The sequence below is a fragment of the Motacilla alba genome, chromosome 3, assembly GCF_015832195.1.
Source record: "Motacilla alba alba isolate MOTALB_02 chromosome 3, Motacilla_alba_V1.0_pri, whole genome shotgun sequence".
In the NCBI taxonomy this organism is placed as follows: domain Eukaryota; kingdom Metazoa; phylum Chordata; class Aves; order Passeriformes; family Motacillidae; genus Motacilla; species Motacilla alba.
Window position 1 is genome coordinate 63,678,044 of NC_052018.1, and position 21,993 is coordinate 63,700,036.

The window sequence follows — 21,993 nt, forward strand, 5'->3', positions numbered from 1 at the left end:
AAGATGTTGATGGCACAACTTGTTTGAAAGGATATTCATAGTGAGGTAGGGGGCTGGCTTCTTCTCCCAGGTAAAAAGTGACCAGAAGAGAGGAAAAACTGCACCAGGGAAGGTTTAAATTGGGTATTAGTACAAATTTGTTCACCAAAAAGTTATCAAGCATTGAAACAGGCTATCTAGGAAAGTGGCCCTGTCACCATCCCTGGAATTGTTCAAAAAATACGTAGATGTGTCATTTACATGGTCTAGCAGTGAATATGGCATTGCTGGGCTAAAAGTTTGAATTGATGATCTTAGAGGCCTTTTCCAACCTCAGTAATTCTATGATTTGGTTCTATGAAATTCCACAGTACAGTACTACAGGAGTACTACAGTTTGATTGCTATTTCTTCCTTCAACTTAATTTCTGACAGTAGGCTCTCATAGACATGATATTCCTGTGAATAATCAGAAGTAAAACTATGGATGGAGCCAAACTCACAGACAAGTTTGATTCTTTCAAACCCTCAACAAACATGAAAGACGTTGTCATTTTTCTACCTTTTTAATGAAAAGCTTGTGAAGGTGCAAACATACATTTTCACTGCTGTCAGCTTAGCCATGTATCCCAGAGACTTCAATGAGGTTTTGCTGTCTTCATCAACACCCAGGCATGTGCAGCATTGATTTATTAGCTGTGCCCAGCCTTGCTAGCCATGCCACTGAGAATGGCAGGTTGTCTTTATTACAGAGGACACCTTCCTTAGGCTCCACGCTCACATGCCTTTCCTGTTCTGCAGAAGACCTCATTGTCCAAGTGATGAATAGAACTGCTTTGTAATGAAAGTCACAGCATGACATGATTATTTACTAACAGACTGAAATTAAGAAATTTCATTATTAAAAATGCATAGCTGTTTCACTTATGACAGTTTTGAGAGAGGAGTCAGTGAATTATTTATTTGCCATAAGCATCCAGCTTATCCTTATCTGAAGTTTTTATGCAATGTTTGTTCTTGAAAATTTGTGAAAAAAGCAAACAAAAAACAACAGAAAAAACCCCTCACCCAAATAAAATTACTCTCCTAAACAGAATAAGACTGCCCACTCACTTTCTCCCTTTGGTAAAGTCTGCATTTGTAAGAGTTTTCACCACTGGAGCATATATAGTTCATGCCAGTGGAGTTTGTACCAGCAAAAGTAGTTGTGTGTCTGTATTTGGAGGCTTTGCTCCCATAAGAACCCAGGTAAAATCCTTTAAAGTGTGGATTAAACGAAGAATGTTATTTTGGGAATAGTTCTTTTTGACCACTGTGATACTATGGAACTATCATAAAAATATACTGTCAGGGTTTGTTTGGTTTTCTTTTTTCAAAGTGTTTTCCACTTCAGTTTGGTTTCTAAATTTCTAGGCAAGATACTTATTACAGGTGAGGATCTCTCTGCAGTGAAATGTATGCACTGAAAAGCTTATTCTGCCCTCCCTGGACCAAGGCTTACTTCATAATGCCAAGCAATGACTATTCTTTTTTGAAAAGCACATTTTATCATTGGCAAGTACAAAACAATGAGTCACGAGTTAGTTTTAAGTTCAGCAAAGATCAGGTGCCAGATGCTCCATCTATGCAGAAGCATGCATCAATTTTATGTGAGATGTTATTTTCTGAGATCCCACAGTGGTTGCAGAGAGCTGTGTCATCTTTTCTTCCTTTGGCTAAAATGAGACAGGCAGGATATTCTGTAAATATGAAACTCCTGTGGCATTATTGCAGATATGTGCTGAATATTTCCAGTGGATATCTAGAAGAACTATTTTGTATAAGTTACCTGTGTTGTTTTCCATTCAATGTCTTTTGATCAAGAATCAGCCATGTGTGCAAGATGTGTATCTGTCTTGCTCTGCAGAACAGTGGTCCCATGACAGTGAGAGACTCTGGCAGCTCTCAGGGGGAAGGCAAGCACAGAGATTGCTCTCGAGGCTTGTGAGGCCCCCTTAATGAAAGGGGCTGTATTGTTCCATGGTTTCCTACTAAATATAAACAAGGGGTAGTGTATACATAATTCATCTCATCAGGGTTCCTTAGTATTTTCATAATAGAAAGATGAATTACAATTACCCTTCACATCAAGGTGAGTTCATTGTCTGTTTACTAGCAGATATAAGATTTAAACAAAAAAACAAAAAACAAAAAAAAGAAAAAGAACCTTGTAGTAATAAAGTACAATGCCAATGTTATAGTGATTTCTGGATGCACGTGAAATCTCATTATATGAAATTTTCAAAGAAACAGCCATCTGATTTCATACAATTTGGAAACAAGCAACAAGACTTACTTTGGTGTAACTTTAGGGCATGGGAGCAGGAAAGGACGCAGAGAAGACATCTAATCTATTCTCTGCTCTAACCAGGAGCCTTCATCATTCTGGACAGATGTTTGTCTGCCTTCTCAGTGTGTCCACTGCTTCACTGCACTTTCAGCCTACACTTCGCTTTTAGAGATTTCTTTTCAGATTTAATCTTACTTTAGCTTAAAATCCCTAGCACCAGTTCAGATTGGTGTAGGCATGAGGGGTCCCTATTTTACTGTGTGTGCAGTTACCTTTTATATACTAGACAACTTAATGTCTCTCCTCAGTTTTTTTTGTTTATGGTCCCAATTCCAACATCGTTCTTTTCGATGGGATGCTCTAAACCTTCACCTTTCAGATTACTGCAGCTAAAATAATGGGAGATCTTCCAGGCACGAGTTCCTTTCAGGTCATGAGCTCTGTGCTTTGATGCACAAGGTGTTTGCCCAGAGGACCTGATAGCTGCTGCACAACCAGTAGCACTAATATCAGTAACACAGTGGATGCTGAGATGTGTGTAGCACAGCCTGACAGGATCAGAGGCAGCTTCTAGGCAGTGGAGGCTTAATTTCAGTATATTTGCTTGAGAAACTTTTTCTTTTTTTTTTTTTTCTTTTTTTTTTCTTTTTTTTTTTTTTTTTTTGTGAGCCTTCTCTTTGAGTTGGAGATTTAAGAGTAGAAATGCCAGTTATATTGGAACCTACTATGGACAATTAACACACAAGACTAGACAAACCTGTGTTGGAACAAGATAAAGGATACTAATTCCAGATGGAATAAAAAGCAGTTTACTAGAAGGAAGAATTTAAGTTATGGGAGTGTTTCTGTTAATATGGATTTGAGCAAGTGTCTGTTTTTAATTGTCTTTAGCAATGCTAACAATCAGAATTTGAGATGAAATGCTAACAAAGCAGGATTTGAGAGTTGTCCAATAAATACTGTGTGAAACACAATCACTCTATATTCTTGCAGAGAATAGCAATTCTCAGCTAGTTATAGAAGTATATCAATCTTGGTCACAAGAAATATCAGTCAAAATTTTTCTTAACTGTAACTAAGGTAACTAGAGAGCATTTTAGAATGATGAGCCCAGAGGCTGAGTATCAGGCTCTACCCAAGTGAAGGGTAAAGAAGAGATTGTGCTGAAGAACAGCATAACTCATTTCAGAACACAATAGATCTCTTAAGGCACAATATATTCAACTTGATATGACAATGTGTGAGTTTTCAAGCATATCCATACAATTCCCCTGAGGTTAGTGGAATATACAGACACCAGAGGCAGAAGTGGTTTATCTTTGAACCTCAAACCTTTGCACCTTTCCAATTAGGTATGTTGTTTGGGGCTCTTGTATTTTTCCAGCTTTCCTTAGAAACAACTGCATGTACCAAATGTTAAGGAAGTAAAGAAAATGTGAGGAGGCATTAGAATATGGTGCTTTCAAACACAGCAGCAAATACCAGGAACTGCTCCAGGATATGGTCTGAAAAGAAAAATGGTTGATTGAATTTGGAGTTTTCCAAAATATCTGCTGCTTCAGTTTGATGACCCAAATGGAACATTAGAAAAAGAATTAACTCAAATTTGTAGTTCCAGAAAATAACCCTTTTTTTTTTCTAAATAAAAAAGGCATATTTTTTTCTTTGTTGTAAGAGAAATGTATGAGTGGGAACATCAGTTTTCATATGGACTATTTGGTTACTGTGATTGTGTCACTGTTGACGCAACACGGAATTCAACCACCTTGCAGCTCCAAAGTGGCCTTTCTTCTGCTGTATAGTGAGGATTTTTTCTTCTGTTATTGTGTTACCGTTTTTGTTGGGTTTTTTTTTAAGGAACGTGGGTAAAGCTGGCCTGGCTGTTATTGACACCTCCTGACAGCTGTTGAAATCACCAAGTGCAAGCCCTTGGGTTTGTAAGTTACACCAAGACTGCACCAGCTGCTACAACAGTTTCTTCCTTGCAGGTGTCAGCTATTCCACGACACTGCATTTGTCTGTGGCTTGCCAACAGAACTTTTGAGGCTGTCAGGATCTGTAGTAACCACCTTCTGTAACAAGAGCATCTATCAACTTAGTGAAAATGCTAGCCTGTAAGAAAGAATTAAAGATGACATGCATCATTTTCTGAAAGCATATACAAACCCTCTGAACCACTGCCACCAACACACTCGAACTAGCCTCACCCTGCCCTAGGGATGAAGGGGAAGGGATTATAAAGCTGTTTTGAAGTACAGACCAGGGCTTTTTTGGTGCACTTGATTTTATTAATTTTTCCCCAACTCCTTTACACACTGCACCAAGTAAGTCACATGGTTTATTATTTTAGACTTGGAAAATAAGTCAACTGAGTAGTCTGGAATGCTGGGACCTTGCAGACCTTGGCAAGCAGCTTGCAGCAACAGAGTGAGTGTGCTCTTGCATGGAGGCTTCCTCACCCAGAACAATCAGGTCTTCCCTGATTGCTGCTTGTCCTCATTGTCCAATTGTGAGAAAAGACAGCCTTTATTCACAGTGCACATTTGAACCTTTGGGGACAGTTATTGGAAATTTTGTAGAGGTTATATATTTATTTGCTTTCCTGAGAGCTGTTGTGATCATTCCAGAGCACTGCAGAATGATGTGATGTAAACACACACAGACTGAGTGACTCAGCTTGTCAAAAACTCATTTAAATATAAATGCATAGAATAGAAAAAAAACCCCAAACTGGAATATGTATGTGCTAAAAGCCCTTTTTGTGATTGCCGAATCTATAGCGTTATTGACATTTCATTGTAGCTGAGGGATTACAGAGGAAGAGCTTCCCAGCTTTCCTTAAGTTTAATCCTTGCATGACATGTTTGTTAAACAGAATCCCCACGTTACCAGTCTGGATTGATGCTACACCATGTGTACGCTTGCCACAAATGGAAGGTAGAGAATCCTAGGACGAGGTGAAGAGATGCAGTCCCTGTTACTTCAAGTTTCTTCCTTCATAAATTCATTGGTTTTGTGCCTCATTTGGAATCTTTTCACAAATCCTAAAGGCCATAGCAGTCCCACCTTTGTGCTGCATGCTTCAGCTAAGGTGCTTCTGTAGGAAGTTTTATTTGGCGCTGCTGGTCTGCAGCGTGCTCTCTTCGTAAGGAGGCACTGGGTCTGGAGAGAGCTCAATGTGAGCCTCTTCCACGGAAGTCTTCATGGTGGCCTCCTCGTAGGACGGAGGCAAACACACGGAGAGGAACGTGGCGTCAGGGAGCAGCGTCGAGTAGTGGAAGCTCTGTTCGCTGCTCCAGGGCAGTGCAGAAAGGAAATTGGACACATCGTGCTCAGGCAGGGCCTCAGGGAGGTCGATGCTGAAGATCTGCCCCTGCTGAGCGGGGCGCTGGCAACGGCGGTAGAGGAAGAGCAGCAGGAATGCCAGGAAGAGCATCATGGTGGCAGGCAATATGATACACAGAAATGGTTCTATGTCGTCTTTGGTTGAACTTGTCTGTTGTCTGCTCTGTAGCAAAAGAAGATAGGAAGGGTGTTGGATTCCTGGAGATCTCCTAATTGGAGAAAAAAAACCACATTCCCCATCTCTGCCTTGTGACACAGCAATTGCTTTTCCAAATTCCTTTCTCTCTGCACTAGTATCAATCAAGCAGTATGTTTTGCAGATTCATGAATTCTATTAACTGGCCAATTAAAGCAAATTACAACCAGAGACGAAAAACCCCAGAGAAGTTGCTAAGAGTGTTGGATTTTTAGAAAACCCTGTCTCCAATGGGGGAAAACCCCTAAAACCTGGAAGTATATGCAATTTTGTATGACATTTTATTACTCTTGGACTACAGCAGGACCACTCACTTTGCAGGAAACTGGTCGAGCTTCTAAAATTTGGGAGAACATTGAATTGCAGATGAATAAGGCTGGTGATCCACCATCTGGTGTTGCTTCTTTGTGTGGAAAACTGTTTAAAGAATAAATATTACGACAACTAGCCCTTTCAAACAGGGGCCATTGCCTACAATACCTGCTCTTTGGGTTGTTCTAACCTCACAGGCCAGTTCCAAATAAAACACAGTGTTTTTATTGGACAGGACAGTTTGGACTGGACCTCTTGAGCTTGCTCTGCCAGTGATCCAAGAATCATTTTTTTCCTGTTTAGAACTAGAGAAAAAAACTTCTGGTGTAAGAGAAGTAACAGTTGTGACTGCTGTGTTAGCTTTGTTTTCTGCAAATATAGCACAAAAGACCTCCGTCCCACAGCTTTTGAATTATGATGTAATGTTAACTGGAGTCAGAAGCTGTGAGAAAAACCAACAAAGCCATTTGTGCTCTTGTGTTGTATTAGCTTTAGTTTTAAAATTTAGTATATCTTGTTTCCAGTCTGACTCCATCTTCTAATGACTGGGTCTCATTCAGAGTCTAGTCTAGGGCAGAAGAAAATCTCAAACCCTACAATGCTGTTTATCAAGTCATTCCCTTTGTGAGCTCTTGATTAATGCTGTGAGGTGGCTTTTTCACATTTGCATGGTGAGACTAAACTGGTCAATGGATCAGATTTCCTTTCTTTTGAGTGAAGGTGCCATTCAGGCTAAAAGAACTTCAGTGATTCTTTCCTCAAAGGGTTTGGAAGCAGGAATGCAAACTGGCTGTTTGCAGCAATGGCTTTGTGAAAATGACAGTAACTCCAACATCTCCTTTTTAGTCTACAAGAACTTTCTGTTCTTATTCTTCCAGGAATCACAGTCATTCTTCTAGCTACAAAATCACACTGTAATCTACATTCAGCTGGTTATCTACCAGTCATTTGTAACCTCTTTGCTTTGTTATCATATTATGAAATTATTATTATGTGTCATGCCTAAGAAAAATAAAGTTAATAGGCATTGATTCCTAACAAATAATGTAGGGGAGATTACTGCTTTTCTATTTTTTCCCTAAGGTATTGTGGGTCTGAAGCTAAATGCATTAAAGTAATTTTAAAATATACTGAAACCTTAGCAGATTAGCTATTAAGCTATTTTCCTCCAATGGTCTTTTACCCAAAAAATGTGTATTAAAGAACTATTTTATATTTATTGATACTTTTTGTTAAAGATTTTCTGGCTGTACAAGCCATTGTCTTGTCTGACCATTCAATGAGTGACAGGAAATAGCAGAATTGGAAGAAACTGTTTCAATCTTCCAATGCAGACATTAAATAATTTCTTTAAAATGAGGGGATTTTTAAAAAGTTTGTTAATGTTTTTTTAGTGTGCCTTATGAGATGCATAAAACATTTCAAGAGAAAATGAGAAAAAGAGCATTCAGCAGTATTATGTTGGAGCTCTGTGTATGTGGAGACTCACTGATACTGATATGTTACTGATACTCTTACAGTAAATATTGAGAAGAGCTGAGCTTATTATGGACAGCATTCTCCCTGGTCAATGAAGAGCTTGTTTTTAAAATCCAAGTCTAAGTTTTGGGTTTAATTTATAGGAAGCAGGCTTTCATCCAGGTTAAGCCTTGGTCCTAGGATCTCAGTTGTACAGTATTCTGGTGGTTTGTGAGGACAGAGAGTGAGATTGCCAGTGTTTCCTTCATGAGATTAGTAAAAGGTATATGAAGCCCCAATTATCATTTAAAATCGGTGCAGCTTCCCTATAAATGTCACTGAAATGGTATTCGTGTGTTAAATGATGGCCAAGGACGGTGTATCCTTCATGTGCTGGTGGAAGCACAGGCAAAAGTTAGGGCTGTAAGACAAGGCCTCCTACAAACACTGGGCTTCAGAAGGGAAGGAAAGGTTAAGTTTGATGGAAGGAATTAACAAATCGTCTTGGGTCTCAGGGAAATATACTTTGCTCCAAAGCCTTGATTGGAACCCAGAGGTCTTGGGCCTTGCAATGAATTACCTATTAATAGAAATGTGCAAAATATATTATTGTTGGAGGGCACAGTTCGCATCTAATGGTAAAAAAATGGAAGGAGTGTAACTATTTGTAGCATGAGCTGGCTCAGTTGGCAACAGTCTGTGAAGTAGCCACAAAAGGACACCTTGGGGTATCAGTGGGTTACTGGCCTGAAAACTCTTCTTGTTTAAAGGCCCTCCAAGAGCAACCTATAGCACTACTTCTAAAGTTGCAGAATCAAGTTCTCAAGCCTGAATAAATGCCAGCATTTTTGAAATCTGTGAAATCCTTAATTTGTTCTGCAACACGTTTAATTTTTAATTACATTATTGTGAACAAAGTGCCTCCTCAGGGTTGTGATAGATTGCTTAGGGAAGGAGATGAACACCACAATATCTCAGGGTACCGTGTTGCAGGGTGTGTGGAGTATGCAGTGACTGAGTCAGGAGACTGTGGGAAGAGAGAGGACTGCCTGCTTGTGTGGTAAAGCAAATGTTCTCCTGGGGAGCTGTTCTCCTGTCTCTGCTGCCAAATGCTCTAGGGAAGGGGCAAGACAGATCAGTGGAAGTGCTTCTTGGTTATGCCTCATTTTGAGTACTTGGGTCGAGATCCTTGGGTATAGTCTGCAGAAATTCTGCATCTGTATTGCTGTCTCTGAAGGTGAAAAGGCAGTGCCCTGAACCTGCAAGTACTTTATTGTGCTGTGGGACCAGGACAAAAATTGCGTAGGTTATTACAAAGCAGCCCATATTCTCTTGAACTGGTCCGGTGGTTGGACTAGATTTTCATTGCAGACCCCTTGCTACTGAACTACTCCTATTTTATCCTATTCTGTTTCAAAATAACCACAGTAACCAGTCCCTGGTGGCTACATTCAGTAATGTGTGCAAAAGAGGACATAATAAATTCGTTTAGTTTGTTCTTTTGTTTCACGACTACTGTATAGTTGTTGAAGAACAGTAAGTGTGTTTTACTATGATCTGCAAATTAGTGGCATGTGAAGCAGATAGGATTAAGAATTAAGGCAATATTATAGAAGTATAAAATATGCTGAGTTAGAGGGGACTCATCAGGATCATTGAACTCGACTCCTGGCCCTGTGCAGGACACCCCAAGAGCCACACCATGTGCCCTCGAGCATTGTCCAAATGATTTTTGAGCTCTGTCAGGATTTGTGCTGTGACCACTGCCCTGGGGAACCTGCTTCAGGGCACAACCATCCTCTGAATGAAAAATGTTTTCCTCATATCTAACACAAACCTCCCCTGACTCATCTTCATGCTTTTTCTGTATGCTAACAGGTGACAATAAAGACTGATTTTCCTCAGACTGTGTTTCAGAGTGCTCATAGCTGCTTAAACACAGCTAATGTTAAGACTTTCCCATCTGGGTGAAGTAATTTGTAGGCTACTTAGTGTATTATTTGAGCTGAAATAGTTTTTTAGATCTACTGCCCCACAGATGCCCTGGACCTGAACAGGGAGTTATGGATCCATTTTGATGCTGCCTCCTGCCAAACATTACACGGACTGATTTTACCTTGAGATGTAGTTCCAAAAGGACAGTGATGGACTTCTCGTATGTATATCAGTATAAATATATCAAATGTATTAGGAGACAGTTGATCAATATTAGTTCCTCTTTTTCTATTGTGGTTTTGTTTCCATTTCTGCAATGACTGCCTAAAGGCCTACTGAAGAATGTTGCAAAGATCTTGACACAAAGACTTGGAAAATCTGATAGGTATTTTAAAAATTACAGTAAAAATAGGAACAATTTTAATACAATGAATCAAAGGTCCCTTAAAAATATATCTGAAATTCTAAACTTAAACTAGTTCTAAACTGACCTAAAACTAACTTCTGCAACTGCAGCTCTAAAACTAGAAAAGTAATCATTGTATAGATATCAGGAATAGCTGCCAGAACTGGAAAATAAAACTTTCAAGAAATCAAACTCAGTCTTCATTAATTGAAAGTAATATGGCTGCAGAACATATTTAATGTAAAATCTTCTACTATTTTATATCTGAAAGTTTCCACACCAGGCATATGAAGTGACCGATGGAATTATTAATTGACTGGTTTTGTTTGATGCTGCTTCATTGGAGATCAGCATGCTCTACCTGTGTCATCACAAGCATCTATTGTCAGGTTTGTAAGTGACAAAAATAAGGATCTGACTTCCAGCATGAAATAAGTTACAGACACAAAAATATGGGGAAATATCCTTTTTAAAATAGAGAAAAAAAAGAGCATGGAAGTAAAAGGGTTCATATTTCTAAAAAGTCCTGTTTTATCAGAACTGATTCCTAGTAGGATATAGTTTGGACATTGTTTATTCTCCTCCTTCATTTATATATTTGTAGGGACAGGAGCAGAGGGTCAGTTTTCCCTAGCCACTGAGCACATACTGGAAGGAGTAAAGCCTTTCATTAGTAATCTGTCTGCCTATGTTTTTTTAACATGCTGAGCATGTACAGTTGCCAGCTTACAGATTATGTGACCCATATCAGTTAAGATGAGCTTTTACTCGTGCCTGTTGGTAAAGGAATGAAAGGCAGAGTGTGGCTGAGTTGTGTGGTGTATCCACAATGAGTAAAGGAATGGGCTTGGAGCTGAGCTGTGTGTCTAGAAAAAAGAGGGGTAGTACCTGCCCTGGGAGGGAATGACCTCATAAGGGAAAACATGAGGTTAAGGGAAGCTTTTGTGTGAGGATGGAAAAATGAAAGTTTATTTTGCTGACTGAAATTCCCATTGAAGTGATTGAGTTGTGCTAAGATTTATTATGTTCGTAATGATTTGCTAGCATACTTAGAACTCCATTAAAATTATTTTTGCTAATGCAGCCCATATTTATACTAATATTTTTTGAAGTTGAATCAGGAAATCGATACTTCTGTAATGTTTTAAGTGGATTTGGAACAAAGTCTCCTTTGAAGTCATTAGGGTGTGGTCCCCCCATAGGTTCTTTTCCAAGCTCTGTCCTGATCCTTGAAGCTGATTCATTATTGCTTGTAAAAAGCAAAAACATGTAACTCTGTCAAATAGAAAAACATTTTTATGTGGTTTTCTATTTTTCTATCCATTAGTAATGACAGTAATTTAGAAGTGAGTCTGGATTTACACAGAATTTTCAAATACTTGTTGGAATGTGACTCTAGTGATGCTGTTTGTTTCTCACTGTCAGATAAAAGCAGTCTCGAGGTGTGAAGACATTGCCATTGCTATTCTAACTCTGGCAAGGTTTACCAGTGGGGCAGACTTTCTTAAAATCGTGGCGACATTTAAATACTACTTTTTGTCCTGTTTTGACACTCACACACACTGCTACCCCCATTTATTTTACGACAGTACACTTTACCTATATCAGCTGAGTAGTGTGGCCAGTTCATTTGCTAATGCAACATGCTTCAGACATTTACTGAGGGAGTGCGTGCACCTTAAATTATTATTTTTGATCAGAGAAATCCTTTTGCTGTATCCCCGACAAAGCCAGAGAAACAGCCAGGCTGTGTTTTCATCTCTGGGGGCTGCTTCCCTCCCCCCACTGGGCTGCATGTGATCCTCTCTGGCAGAAGTAATCAGCGCACAGCTTAGGGAACAAGAGTTCATTGCTGCCTGCGACGGACTCGCAACATCTGCAGAAAGGCTTCGCTGGACCAGATGCAAAGCGTAAACACGCCTTTAACAGAAAGGAAATCAAAGATGCCTTATGCTTAAAAGAAGTAATTAAACTTCCTTACCTGCCATCCCAGCAATATTTTTCCATCTAATGTTTTTCTCCTCCACAAATGTGTTTAAAAAGACTTAACAGCAATAAAGAAATGCTCTGACTCTATGTAATTGGTCAGTACTGCTTTGATACATCCCAATACCCAGGGGTTCCCTCTGCGCTGTACACTGAGGCATTACACAAACACACACACACATGCAAAGCCAAAGGACATGCCACAGAGATGAACAGGGGGGTACAGACCTGAAGCTCTGTTTCCAGAAGTGGCCCACCCGGTTCACTGTTTAGCCAGTCATAGTTTCCCCTGTCAGCATGTCCAAAATTTTTCAAGCTGCTGCCCAAGAGCCACCTCATGCTTTCATTAACCTGGTCTTCCGTCTTCGTGCCTCCACCTTGTTTCGCTGCTTGCAACTGCGTCTCCGCCTCCCAGCCTTGACCCAGCCGGGCTGCTCGCAGCTAATGATCCCTCTTAAACGACATCCCCCTTCCAGGGGAGAAGAAAAAAAAGAAGTCAGACACCCCCTCGTCGTCAGGAAGCCAAGCAAATAGATCTCAGAGCCTCTCTTCACTTCCAACTCAATCTCTCTGGATTTGCTTCGGTGGCCTACATTACCAGCAAAGCTGGCATCAGGTATCTGGGAGCTGGGACTGATAGAGCTCTGATTGGAGCACTCCCTGCATTAGGATTATTAAAAGGGGAATTTGCATGTGAATCTAAGCCCACATGGTCATGACTTCATGTGGATAAATAACGCTCTATATTTACTTATCTAATAAACACTACTTCCAACAAAAGAAAAGAAATAAAACCCACGCTTCTATGCTGAGAGTGAAAGGGTACCTGAGGTTCCCCCCTCAGTTGCACAGCACAAGGTGGAAGCACAATCCAGGCAGGTTTTTGTTCCCTGTTGCTGAAACATACAGAAAAGAAAGTGTTTTCTGAGTAGAGAGGCAAGGACACAAGGCTAAATGCTGTACTGAATTATTTAGCAGCGTTAGGATGTAGATGTTAATGATAAATCCAGAGAGAGAGAGAGAGCTCTGCCAGGAAAGCTTTGGTCACTGTGGGAGTGTATGATTGCTTCTGGTAAGAACGAGTTGTCAGTTCAGTTAAAGCAGGTTAGCAGCTTTCTAGGCTACTCGTTAAATGGCAAGTGTTTCCAGTGGGAAGACTCTGTTTATCCCCAAGAAGAAACATTAACTCATTTCACTGATGTGTGGTAACTTCTGAAGAGAGGACTCTTTAACCTGAGTTAAACCTTGATTCAACCTGCAACTTGTGCTGCAAAGCTGCAGGTGTCTTTTGCTGCCTTGCTGTGGGGAAAGGCTATTGCTAAATGTCCCTTTCAACTCTGCAGCTGTTCAACTGGGGTGCACTTTTTATGATTTCTCAAGGCTTATCTGTCCGAACAAAAGTTGTGTTTAGGATCGATGATCCTAAATTTGGGTTAGAATCTAAACCTCTTATTTCTTGCTTGGACTTTTTTCATCAACTCTTCTTTTAGTTCATGGCTCCCAGAAAAGTGCAGGTGTAGTTGGCAGCAGCAGGCTCTACTCCTGAAGCTCCAGCAGCGGCAGTCAGCGGAGCCAGCGCTCGCCATTTCTAGCGGGAGGACCCTGCAAGAACCTGCTCCAAAACTGCCTGTGATCCCTGTGTCTGCAGCTTGCAGGAAGGATTCTCCCTGCAGGTGAACCATGACTGTGGGAAAGAGAAGTGGTAGTTCCATAAATCTATCCCGTTTTGTTACTGAATTTGCCAGGTGAGCAGTGGACAGGGAACAGCAATATTGCATGAAGGGCTGGTCTTGCTGCTGAAGCAGCCACATCGTTGTTGGAAACTGAACTCTTGCTTCTGCTGAGTCAGTCCTGTGTGAAGCTAGAATCTCACCTCAGCAAAGCCTTTGCATGCTTCTGAGAAGGCTCCTCCTTTCCTCAATGCCTCACTCGTTGGAAAGCACTTTCAGAGGTGGTGAATGTGTCCAACCCCCAGGACCAGGGCAGTTACACTGTGACTTACAATGTCCACTGACAAGCCGGGTCCTAAACATAGATTAACAGGTCACTGGTCAAAACAGCAAAATATTTCTCTTGATGTCTCAACACCTTGTAAAAAAGCAAGAATAATGACCATCTTTCCCAAACCACTGTTAATAAAATTAATTCCTTAAGGAGCCTTGAGACTGTGTAGCTTAAATCTATAATCTCACATGCAAGCAGGAAACATTCATATACCATCTTAATTAGGGTCTTAGTGCAGCCCCTAAGATTATTAATGCTATTTTTAAAAGCTTGCTATAAATTTGCCTTGGGAGTGTGCATGAATAATGAGGAGAAGTAAAAAAATATGTCCTCTTACAGTATAAACACCTGTTTGGCATCCTTAGATTCTAGTTGATGAATTTTAGCCAAGAAAAATAAGGTGTGTATTTTTATGACTCAGTGACCTGATTTGTCAAGTGCTGCTTTGAATACTTGACCTCTGAAAAATGTATAAGAATGATTTAACTTTGTAGAGCTGAGGCAGAATGGGAATTTGGGGAAATGCAGTGCCCTGTGTCAGGCAGGTAATTAGAATATAAAGTGATGATTTTCCCTCTGGCTTTTTATCTCATCAGTGGACCCAGCAGCAAGATTAGTGAGCGTGATTGGGATACTCTCTTTCTGCTGCCAGGGGTCAGGTGTCCACTTGCTGCACTGCCTTTGTAGAGCAGATCTGCTCTTGTGCAGAACTGAAACAGAGCCATTCAAGACTGGGCTTGTGATGGTAAATCTGTTGCAGATTCCTGCCAGCCCTGTGGGGCTCACAGACACTTATTTTTCCTTCTCACACGGAGTTCACAAATACCGTTGTAGCTTGAGGCATGCTGCAATGTGAAAGCTGGGGCAAAGAGTTTCATCCTTAATTCCAAGCCCTTGGCCAGATGTCAGGCTTACCACTTTGAAGTGTGGGTTGGGTTCAGAGATCACCGGAGCTTGGCATGGACAAAATGTCCTACCCTCCTCCCCCACTGGCTTTGTTCTTTGAAATAGTTTGATCTGGAAGTCGCCAGGACAAACAACCTGGAGAAAATCGCTGATATGGAATGGTACCACTGACTTGGATTAAAGTTTGGTAAAGGCTTGTGAAACAATGCCAACATGATGTTTTTAACTGAGGCAGTGTTGGTATCGTAACTTCCAGTGCCCTAGCAGAGAAGCAGGGAGAGATTTTCTGAGGAAGCCACTGCAGAAAACAGGCACCTCCACTGCCCTCAGTACAAAGCTCAAGCTGTCTGTCATGAATTATTTATCTCTCTGATTTGCTGAGATGTTTGAGGCTTGCAGTGTAATTCTAGGCTATATTGCCACCAATATTGGTAGGGAACACAATATCCACAGTGCCTTAGACAACCTTTCAAGTTTCTTGATACTTTCTTCCCCCAGTTTCTTTTACGGCTGCCCAAAGGTGGTGGTGAAACTTCCCTGATCGAATGACTGTGATGCTGTAAAGGACGGTATGAGGGTTAATCTGAATAATGCAAAACTAGAATTTTAGTGGGTGAGGTGTTCCACTGTTAGCAGTCCTGTGCTGGCAGGTGTACATTCACCAGAAGAAATGGTGGGACAGGATTACTTTTGCCTATAACCAGCCGGCAGGTGCTTCTGTGTCCTTTGGGTGGGAGTGGTGTTAGTTTCTGCCCATTCCCTTCTCACTTGGATAACTAAGCAATTCTGTTTTGTACTTTTTTGATAAATTTTCATTATATTGGGATTTTAGCTTTACTTTTTTTTTTCTTTTTTTTTTTCTTTTTTTCCTAAAACAAAACACCTTCTGAAGAGCACTGTCCTCTCCCCACCAAACTAAACCCACTGTTACTTCAAAGGATAGACAGAAGCTGCCATAGCTCTGCCACAGTTCTGGAGAGCAGCGTTTGAGGACAGGGTGGACATACTCACAGTCTGTAGAAACAGAGGCAGGGAGACCCTGCTCCAAAATGTGTGCACACTGTCACTGTCCCTTGGAGTGGGGAGCAGCAGGAGGTGCTGCTGAGGTATTGATCCCAGATCCCCGTGCTGCAGATGGGTGGCTGAAAACAAAGACATGGGAGAGAGCACCAGGGAGACACATCAGGCTGCTCCTACAGAATGCCCCTCGAAGTTCTGTGAGTGTGATAACACCTGGAAAGCTCTGTGGTCATGGCAGAGTGCTGGTGGCTGAGCAGTTTCCATCTGATGGATTGATGGATAGCTCTGTCTAGATGGGGTTTTATCGGGTACTTTTTTTGCAATTTCTGTCAATCTAGGTTTGATCCCCTTCATTTACATTTGGTCATCCTTACCCTGAATTCTTGTTTTCTCTTATTTAAGAGAAAAATCTGCCACACACTGTATGGCACTTTGTTCCTATTTAGCCAAAATACAGAAACTCTTTGTTTTAGTGGGAAGGGAGTGGGGGAGGGGCTGGTGTTGTGGTGGGTTTTTGGTGGTTTGGGCTCTTTTCAGCATTTCTGAAGGGCCAGCTGACTCCATTATGCTTTTGATTGCATTTGTTTTTACAAGTGTTGCCATAAGCTTAGTGAGAAATTTAAAATTTTGCTAATTTATAAAGATGATATTAAAAAAAAAACAATTTTGGGTGGCGTGGCTGCAGTCAGGTCAAACTCCACCCTCTCCCTTTTGTTTCACTTTCATTATTAATATTGTTGATTTCCTTATCTCATTGCTGTTTCTAGTAAATAGTTCCTATCTCAACCCATGATCTTTGCCTTTTGTGGCTCCAATTCTCCTCTCAAATCCTCTGAGAGGGAAGAAGGGGGAAAGGGGGTGGGTGAGCACGTGCTGTGTAGTTTGGAGTTTCAGTGGGAAACACTAAACTGGGGAGTACCATTCCTAAACCATGACACCATTATGAGGAAAAAAACTTCTAAGGAGAAATGTGAATGCGTGGTTAACCTTCAGGTGAGCTTTTAAAAGTAAACTTTTAAGATTTACCTCATTGTTCATTGTAGTCGATGTTGCTTACCCTGGTGGTTGACCTTGTGTAGTGCTGGGCAGGCCTTAGGTACTGAACTCCCAACATACCTGCAGTCCTGTGTTCAATTTTTTGTTCAAACTGAGGCAATTTTCTGCTAGAATATTGTGAATCCCTGAATGAAATCTCTTGAGACTGTATCCAAGTACAGCAGTCTCTGTGTCACACTTGTTGCTAACACAGTAGATTTTCTACAAAAAAATGATCATATCTCTATATTGCCTGATTTGGTTGGTATCATCTGCTGCCAAAAATCTATTATCTCTAGATTTCAAAGGAATTATTCTTTCTGACACTGTTGCTTAAAACCAGTGTCAGGAGAGCACTGTTGGAGAAGCAATAGTTCTAGCTTCTAAAACTAGCTCAGCTCTTCAGCAGAGTGGAAAAAATGCAAATTAACCTCGCAGTCCTTTGTCATCCCTTTAAAGCCAGGTGAGGCTCGAGAGCAGAACTGTAGTTATTAACACTCCCTCTTACAGGTTATTGTCTCTGATTACAGACTTAGAGAGGCCCTGATATTGCCCATCCTTAACAAGGAATCTGTAACACTCCATGGGGTGTTATTAAAATGGTGGAAACTTTTGAAAAATCAGGATGCACTTGTTCAGTGTTGTACTCAGTTGTCGAGGCCTTTGGCCTTCTGGACAGGAGGAAAACTGTGGACTTCTGAACCCATACGAACTGTATTATTTAACAGAACATCAGCTGAGAGGCTTTGAGTAATTTTGAACTGTTTTCCTTGAAATAAAACACATTTTGTGTACAGTTCCAATTCAGACCTCACATCCTGAAGTTTAATCTCCTGATATGAATCTAAAGATTTCTACTTCAAACTTACGGAGAAGAGACAGCCTCCTGCAAGCTGTAGAATAAACTTTGCTGTGGAAATGAACTGTATTGAGAAAATCTTGTATATAAAAAAGGCCCCAAATCTGCAGATGTGAGAACAACTTTATTTTCTCAAGTGCACTTGTTAATGGTTCAACTGGCCTGCAAAATTGCAGTCAAGCCTAGGTTTTAGGGTATGAGCCTTGTTGCACAAAGGCAGGTGAGTCAGCCTGAAATGCATGATGATAAATGTTAATAGCTGCTAATAAAGCAGAGTGGAGGGCATGCATGGACTGCAGGGTACCTGAAGGGGCAGAGAAAAGGCAAAACTTCTCCCCACCAGTGAGGTGGGAAGTGAGGGACTCCCAGACAGGCACCCTCCCCCTTGGGGTGTCCTGTTGGTGCAGCAGGTCCTGTGTGACACTGCTGAGAGTGACTCTGTGGCATGAGTAAAAACCCATTACCTCTGTAGGTGCTGAAGCTACCTGCTAAAAACTGTGACGGGAAGGCTGAAGAGCTCCTACAATGGAGTTATAGACTGGAAAATAGAATGTCAGGAGGCAGAGAGGGAAAGGGATGAGTTAAACACAACAGGCAGATGATTCCAATATAAAAGCATTTCAGAATTGACCAGTGCAAGGCCAGAAGGATAAGAACAGTTGTAACAGTGGGGTAAAGGCACTGCCAGAGTTTTCTCAGGCTGGGGACATTAGAGCTTACGTCGGTGCAAGTGGAAAGTATGCCATGGGATTGGAAATGAAAGGGTCTTGGTATTAGAAAAGGCAAGGCACCATGCAATATCCTCCATAGCAAACCACAGATACAAAGACAAAGGCTTTAAGTGTGGTTTCTTAAAACAAGAGGCTTAGCCTGGCAGCAGGGAGTGGCATGGTGTTGTCTGAGGGATGTGTGGGTGTTTAGAGGGGAATAATTGGGCATTAGAAATACCTGGACAGTTGAGCTGCAGAGAACCACTACTCAGAATGGGCAGCTTTATTACTAACAGGCCAGGTTTTCAGTTAGGAAATGCAAACTGCAGCCCAAGAATGGCATGCTGATGTTAAGATCTGTAGAGGTATGTGATAGTGCCTTCTGCAGTAAGCTGATGTTAAGGTGAGGGATTCTATGAGAAGGGTTAAAACAGCAGGAAAATGTAAAGAGGATTCTGCTCTGAGGCTTGGTGTGGTTGAATGGATGATCTGAACAGTCCTTCCATATGTGCAGTCCTTAATTCAGGAGGCTATATTGTCATTTGAGAGAGCAGTGAGAAAATATCCACTGCAGTGACCCACTTCTGGGTAGGCAATGGGAAGAGGGTGTCTGTCCTGTGGTGCATTCCAGGCCAGCCTGCATGGGTTGCATTGATGCTGCTGTGCCAAATGTTGTTCCTGTGTGAAGCTTCAGGGTCAGCCAGAGTTGTACAGAGGGGAAAGCCTAAGGCCAGGCCGATTAAACATGGATTTTGTCTTTGGGGAAAAAGTAGATTTTGCTTGGGGCAGTGGTGGACAAAGGGAATCAGTTGTGAAAAGAACATCTGAGGCAGTTACTCATTCTGCTGCAAGATGGGGATCCTCTCACTCCTTTCCCAGGCATATCCTCCTCACACCCTGTGTCAAGTGAGTTGGTGTGTTAAGCAGGAGCAGGAGGAGCCAGGTGGCAGCTGAGGGGCAATGGGGCTGTAGGGATGAGCATTTACAATGTGCCCAGATTGTAGGGGCAGCCCTAGGCCTGACTGGCCAGAGGCATTTACATTCTGATGTTGCTCTTCAGGGTTTAGGGGTTTTTTTAAACTTTATTTGACTCCAACCATTACTTTTTTCTATGTGCACGGTGTAGCCTCCTTGAGAGGGATGCTTGTCCAGCCAGACTGGCTTGGTTTGATGGCTCAGACTCTAAAAGAGACACTCAGAGTGGTGTAGTTTGGCACTTGTGCCCTGCCCCAGGCTCATCTTTCTCATCCTGTTTTCCTTCTGCAGTCACTGCAGATCTGTGATGTTGTCTAGAACAACACAGCATACCCCATATACTCCACAGTCCCCTACAACAGACACTCAATAGTGGTCATCTTTCTTTCCTTCTTGCCCTACTCTCAGCACTGCTCTACCTAAAAAATTGAAAATGTGTGAGAAGAGAAAAAAATTAGCAAACTAGATTAAAATGTTTTCCTTTTTTTTTTTTTTTTTTTTTTTAACCTTCATGCCCGGCTTTGCAAACTAATAATCTTTATTCTCTTGGCTTTGAGGCTGATCACAAGAGCCTGCATTGAGATATTCAATTATTTAGTGTCCTTTTAAAAGAAAAGGTAATGCATGCAAGAGAGATGTAAGATCTGCTCTGGTGACCATGCCCACAGCTGGGATTTTAGAAGAACATTTTTTTTCAGGGTCCTTGTGCTTGTGGTGCCACCATTGCAATTCTACCCAGAAACCAATTCCTCTCTTTTCTCAAGGGACTATGAGTTGTTTTTGCAAGTAAGCAAAGCAACGAAGAGCCTTGTCACCTTCCTCTCCTCACATGAGTTACTGCAATACCTTTCCAAAACCATTTTTGACTTTCACATTATGTTTGACATTATTGTTTCTCAGGCTTGAAGATTTGTCTTTTTTGACCTCCTAGACAAAATTACCTAGAGGGATAGATTTCAGTATAGCATCTTACCCACTTTTATTTTGATCTCTTCCTCTCCCTGTAATCTCTGGAACAAAGAACCTGATTTGAAGTACAAAGTGGTCTGCTGGGAATATAACGTCACATTAAAAAACATAGTAAATAATTTATAAATGCTATGCAGAAAAGTATTCCACATTATTTTAAGTAATTTTGTTTGACTGTGGTAGGGAATGAACATAATAAGAGATCAGAAGTGGTCACACTAACCACAGTGAAGAAAAATATTTCAGGTTGGGCTTATTTTCTCAGAGCTGGCAAACCAGAAGTATTGTCTCTCCTTTATGGATACATATTTCCCAGCAATTACAGTGTGGACAAAGGTACAAATCTCTTGTAAAAACAGAACAAAAAATAATTCAGATTTATTACTATGAATTTCTATCAGGAGTCAGTAAATTGCACATGCAGCCTAGCTAATATGTTGGGTTCTGGTGTTTTGCTGTTTTGGTTTGGTTTTGTTTGTTTGTTTGTTTTTTTTCCCTTCAGTATAAGAGTAGGACCTAGCTGACCTGTGCTTACATCTAAATTATTCTGATTTATTTTGGATTCTGTTGAGTTTTGAAATCTGGATACTGACTGCACTCTTCTAGGACTCTGTGTCATGCATTTGGATAAAGACTTCAATTTGTGTTTGTTTACAGTGATATTAGATGTTAAGAGGTTTATCTTGATGCTAGCTTCTTTGCCAGAAGCTCCAAAATCAGAGATCACCCTGCATTTCACAGAGCTCTGTGGACACAATCCTGGCCTCATTCTACTTCTTTCAACTTCTGCCTTAGGTTTGCTCAGTGAACCAAAAGGTTTCTTCATCTGGAAAACATGATCAGGAAGTATCTGTCCTGGAGAGAGCATGCTTCCAGCAGGCTTACTGAAAATATAGTCCTGTTTTTTACCTGAGTGCTTGGGGGTATGGATGTGACAGTAGTCTCCTATGCAACCCTACTGTGCACTACCTGTTACATCCAAAGTGTGTTCCCCTTTTGTCTTGTACCTGAAGCATCTGCTGGTACCTCTAGCTTGCCTTCCTGTATCCCCCCTATAAACAGTCTTTGCTGCTGGCTTTTTGTTTTGGTTTTTTTTTTTTCTTCTCTTGCCAGATTATCTCACAGATCTACTATTTTGGGATAAGCAAGAGGCCACAGCGTATGTTTAGATACTTTGGACCATTTTGAGGTCAAGGACAAATTTTTTACTTGCTTGGTCATCCCACCTGCAAAATGGTAGTAGTGACACTGGACATTCCTTTATCACTTGTCAAAAATAAAAAATTAGTTATTAAGAAACAATTAGTCTGGCTTGGTATCAGAGGAACTTTTAACATTTAGTTTAACACAGATTAACACTGTGTAGCTGGTGATAAATCTACATTATGAAAACATGAATGAGTTTACTGAATGCACTGAAGCGAAGAGGATGTCTGAGATTCAATGGTGTGCCTGTTTAGTCCCTTTTAAAATTTTCTTTATTGTTTTTTGAAGTATTTGTTGACAGCTGTTTTCTTTGGCAAGTGTTCTTAACACTCTGCTCCTTGACAGAAGAACAAGACCAAGTGTC

At 41.0% G+C, this 21,993-nt stretch overlaps 1 protein-coding gene across 1 annotated transcript; it reads right to left on the reverse strand.

Annotated features, from left to right (window-relative positions):
• Nucleotides 1-1,416: 1,416 nt before the first annotated feature.
• SMIM28 (small integral membrane protein 28) lies at nt 1,417-12,536 on the reverse strand. The gene is made up of 2 exons (XM_038131534.1): nt 12,174-12,536; nt 1,417-5,815 (listed from the first exon to the last, which is right to left on the reverse strand). The coding sequence occupies exons 1-2, from the start codon at nt 12,282-12,284 to the stop codon at nt 5,417-5,419; spliced, it is 510 nt and encodes a 169-aa protein (XP_037987462.1). The 5' UTR covers nt 12,285-12,536; the 3' UTR covers nt 1,417-5,416.
• Between the last annotated feature and the right edge of the window lie 9,457 nt (nt 12,537-21,993).

Excerpts from the sequence above, each read along its gene's own strand:
- SMIM28 (XM_038131534.1), bottom strand. The coding sequence starts at position 12,284 with ATGAGGTGGCTCTTGGGCAGCAGCTTGAAAAATTTTGGACATGCTGAC. Across the intron at positions 5,816-12,173 it reads TTCTGGAAACAGAGCTTCAG|AGCAGACAACAGACAAGTTC; the intron begins GTCTGTACCCCC and ends CTTTTGCTACAG.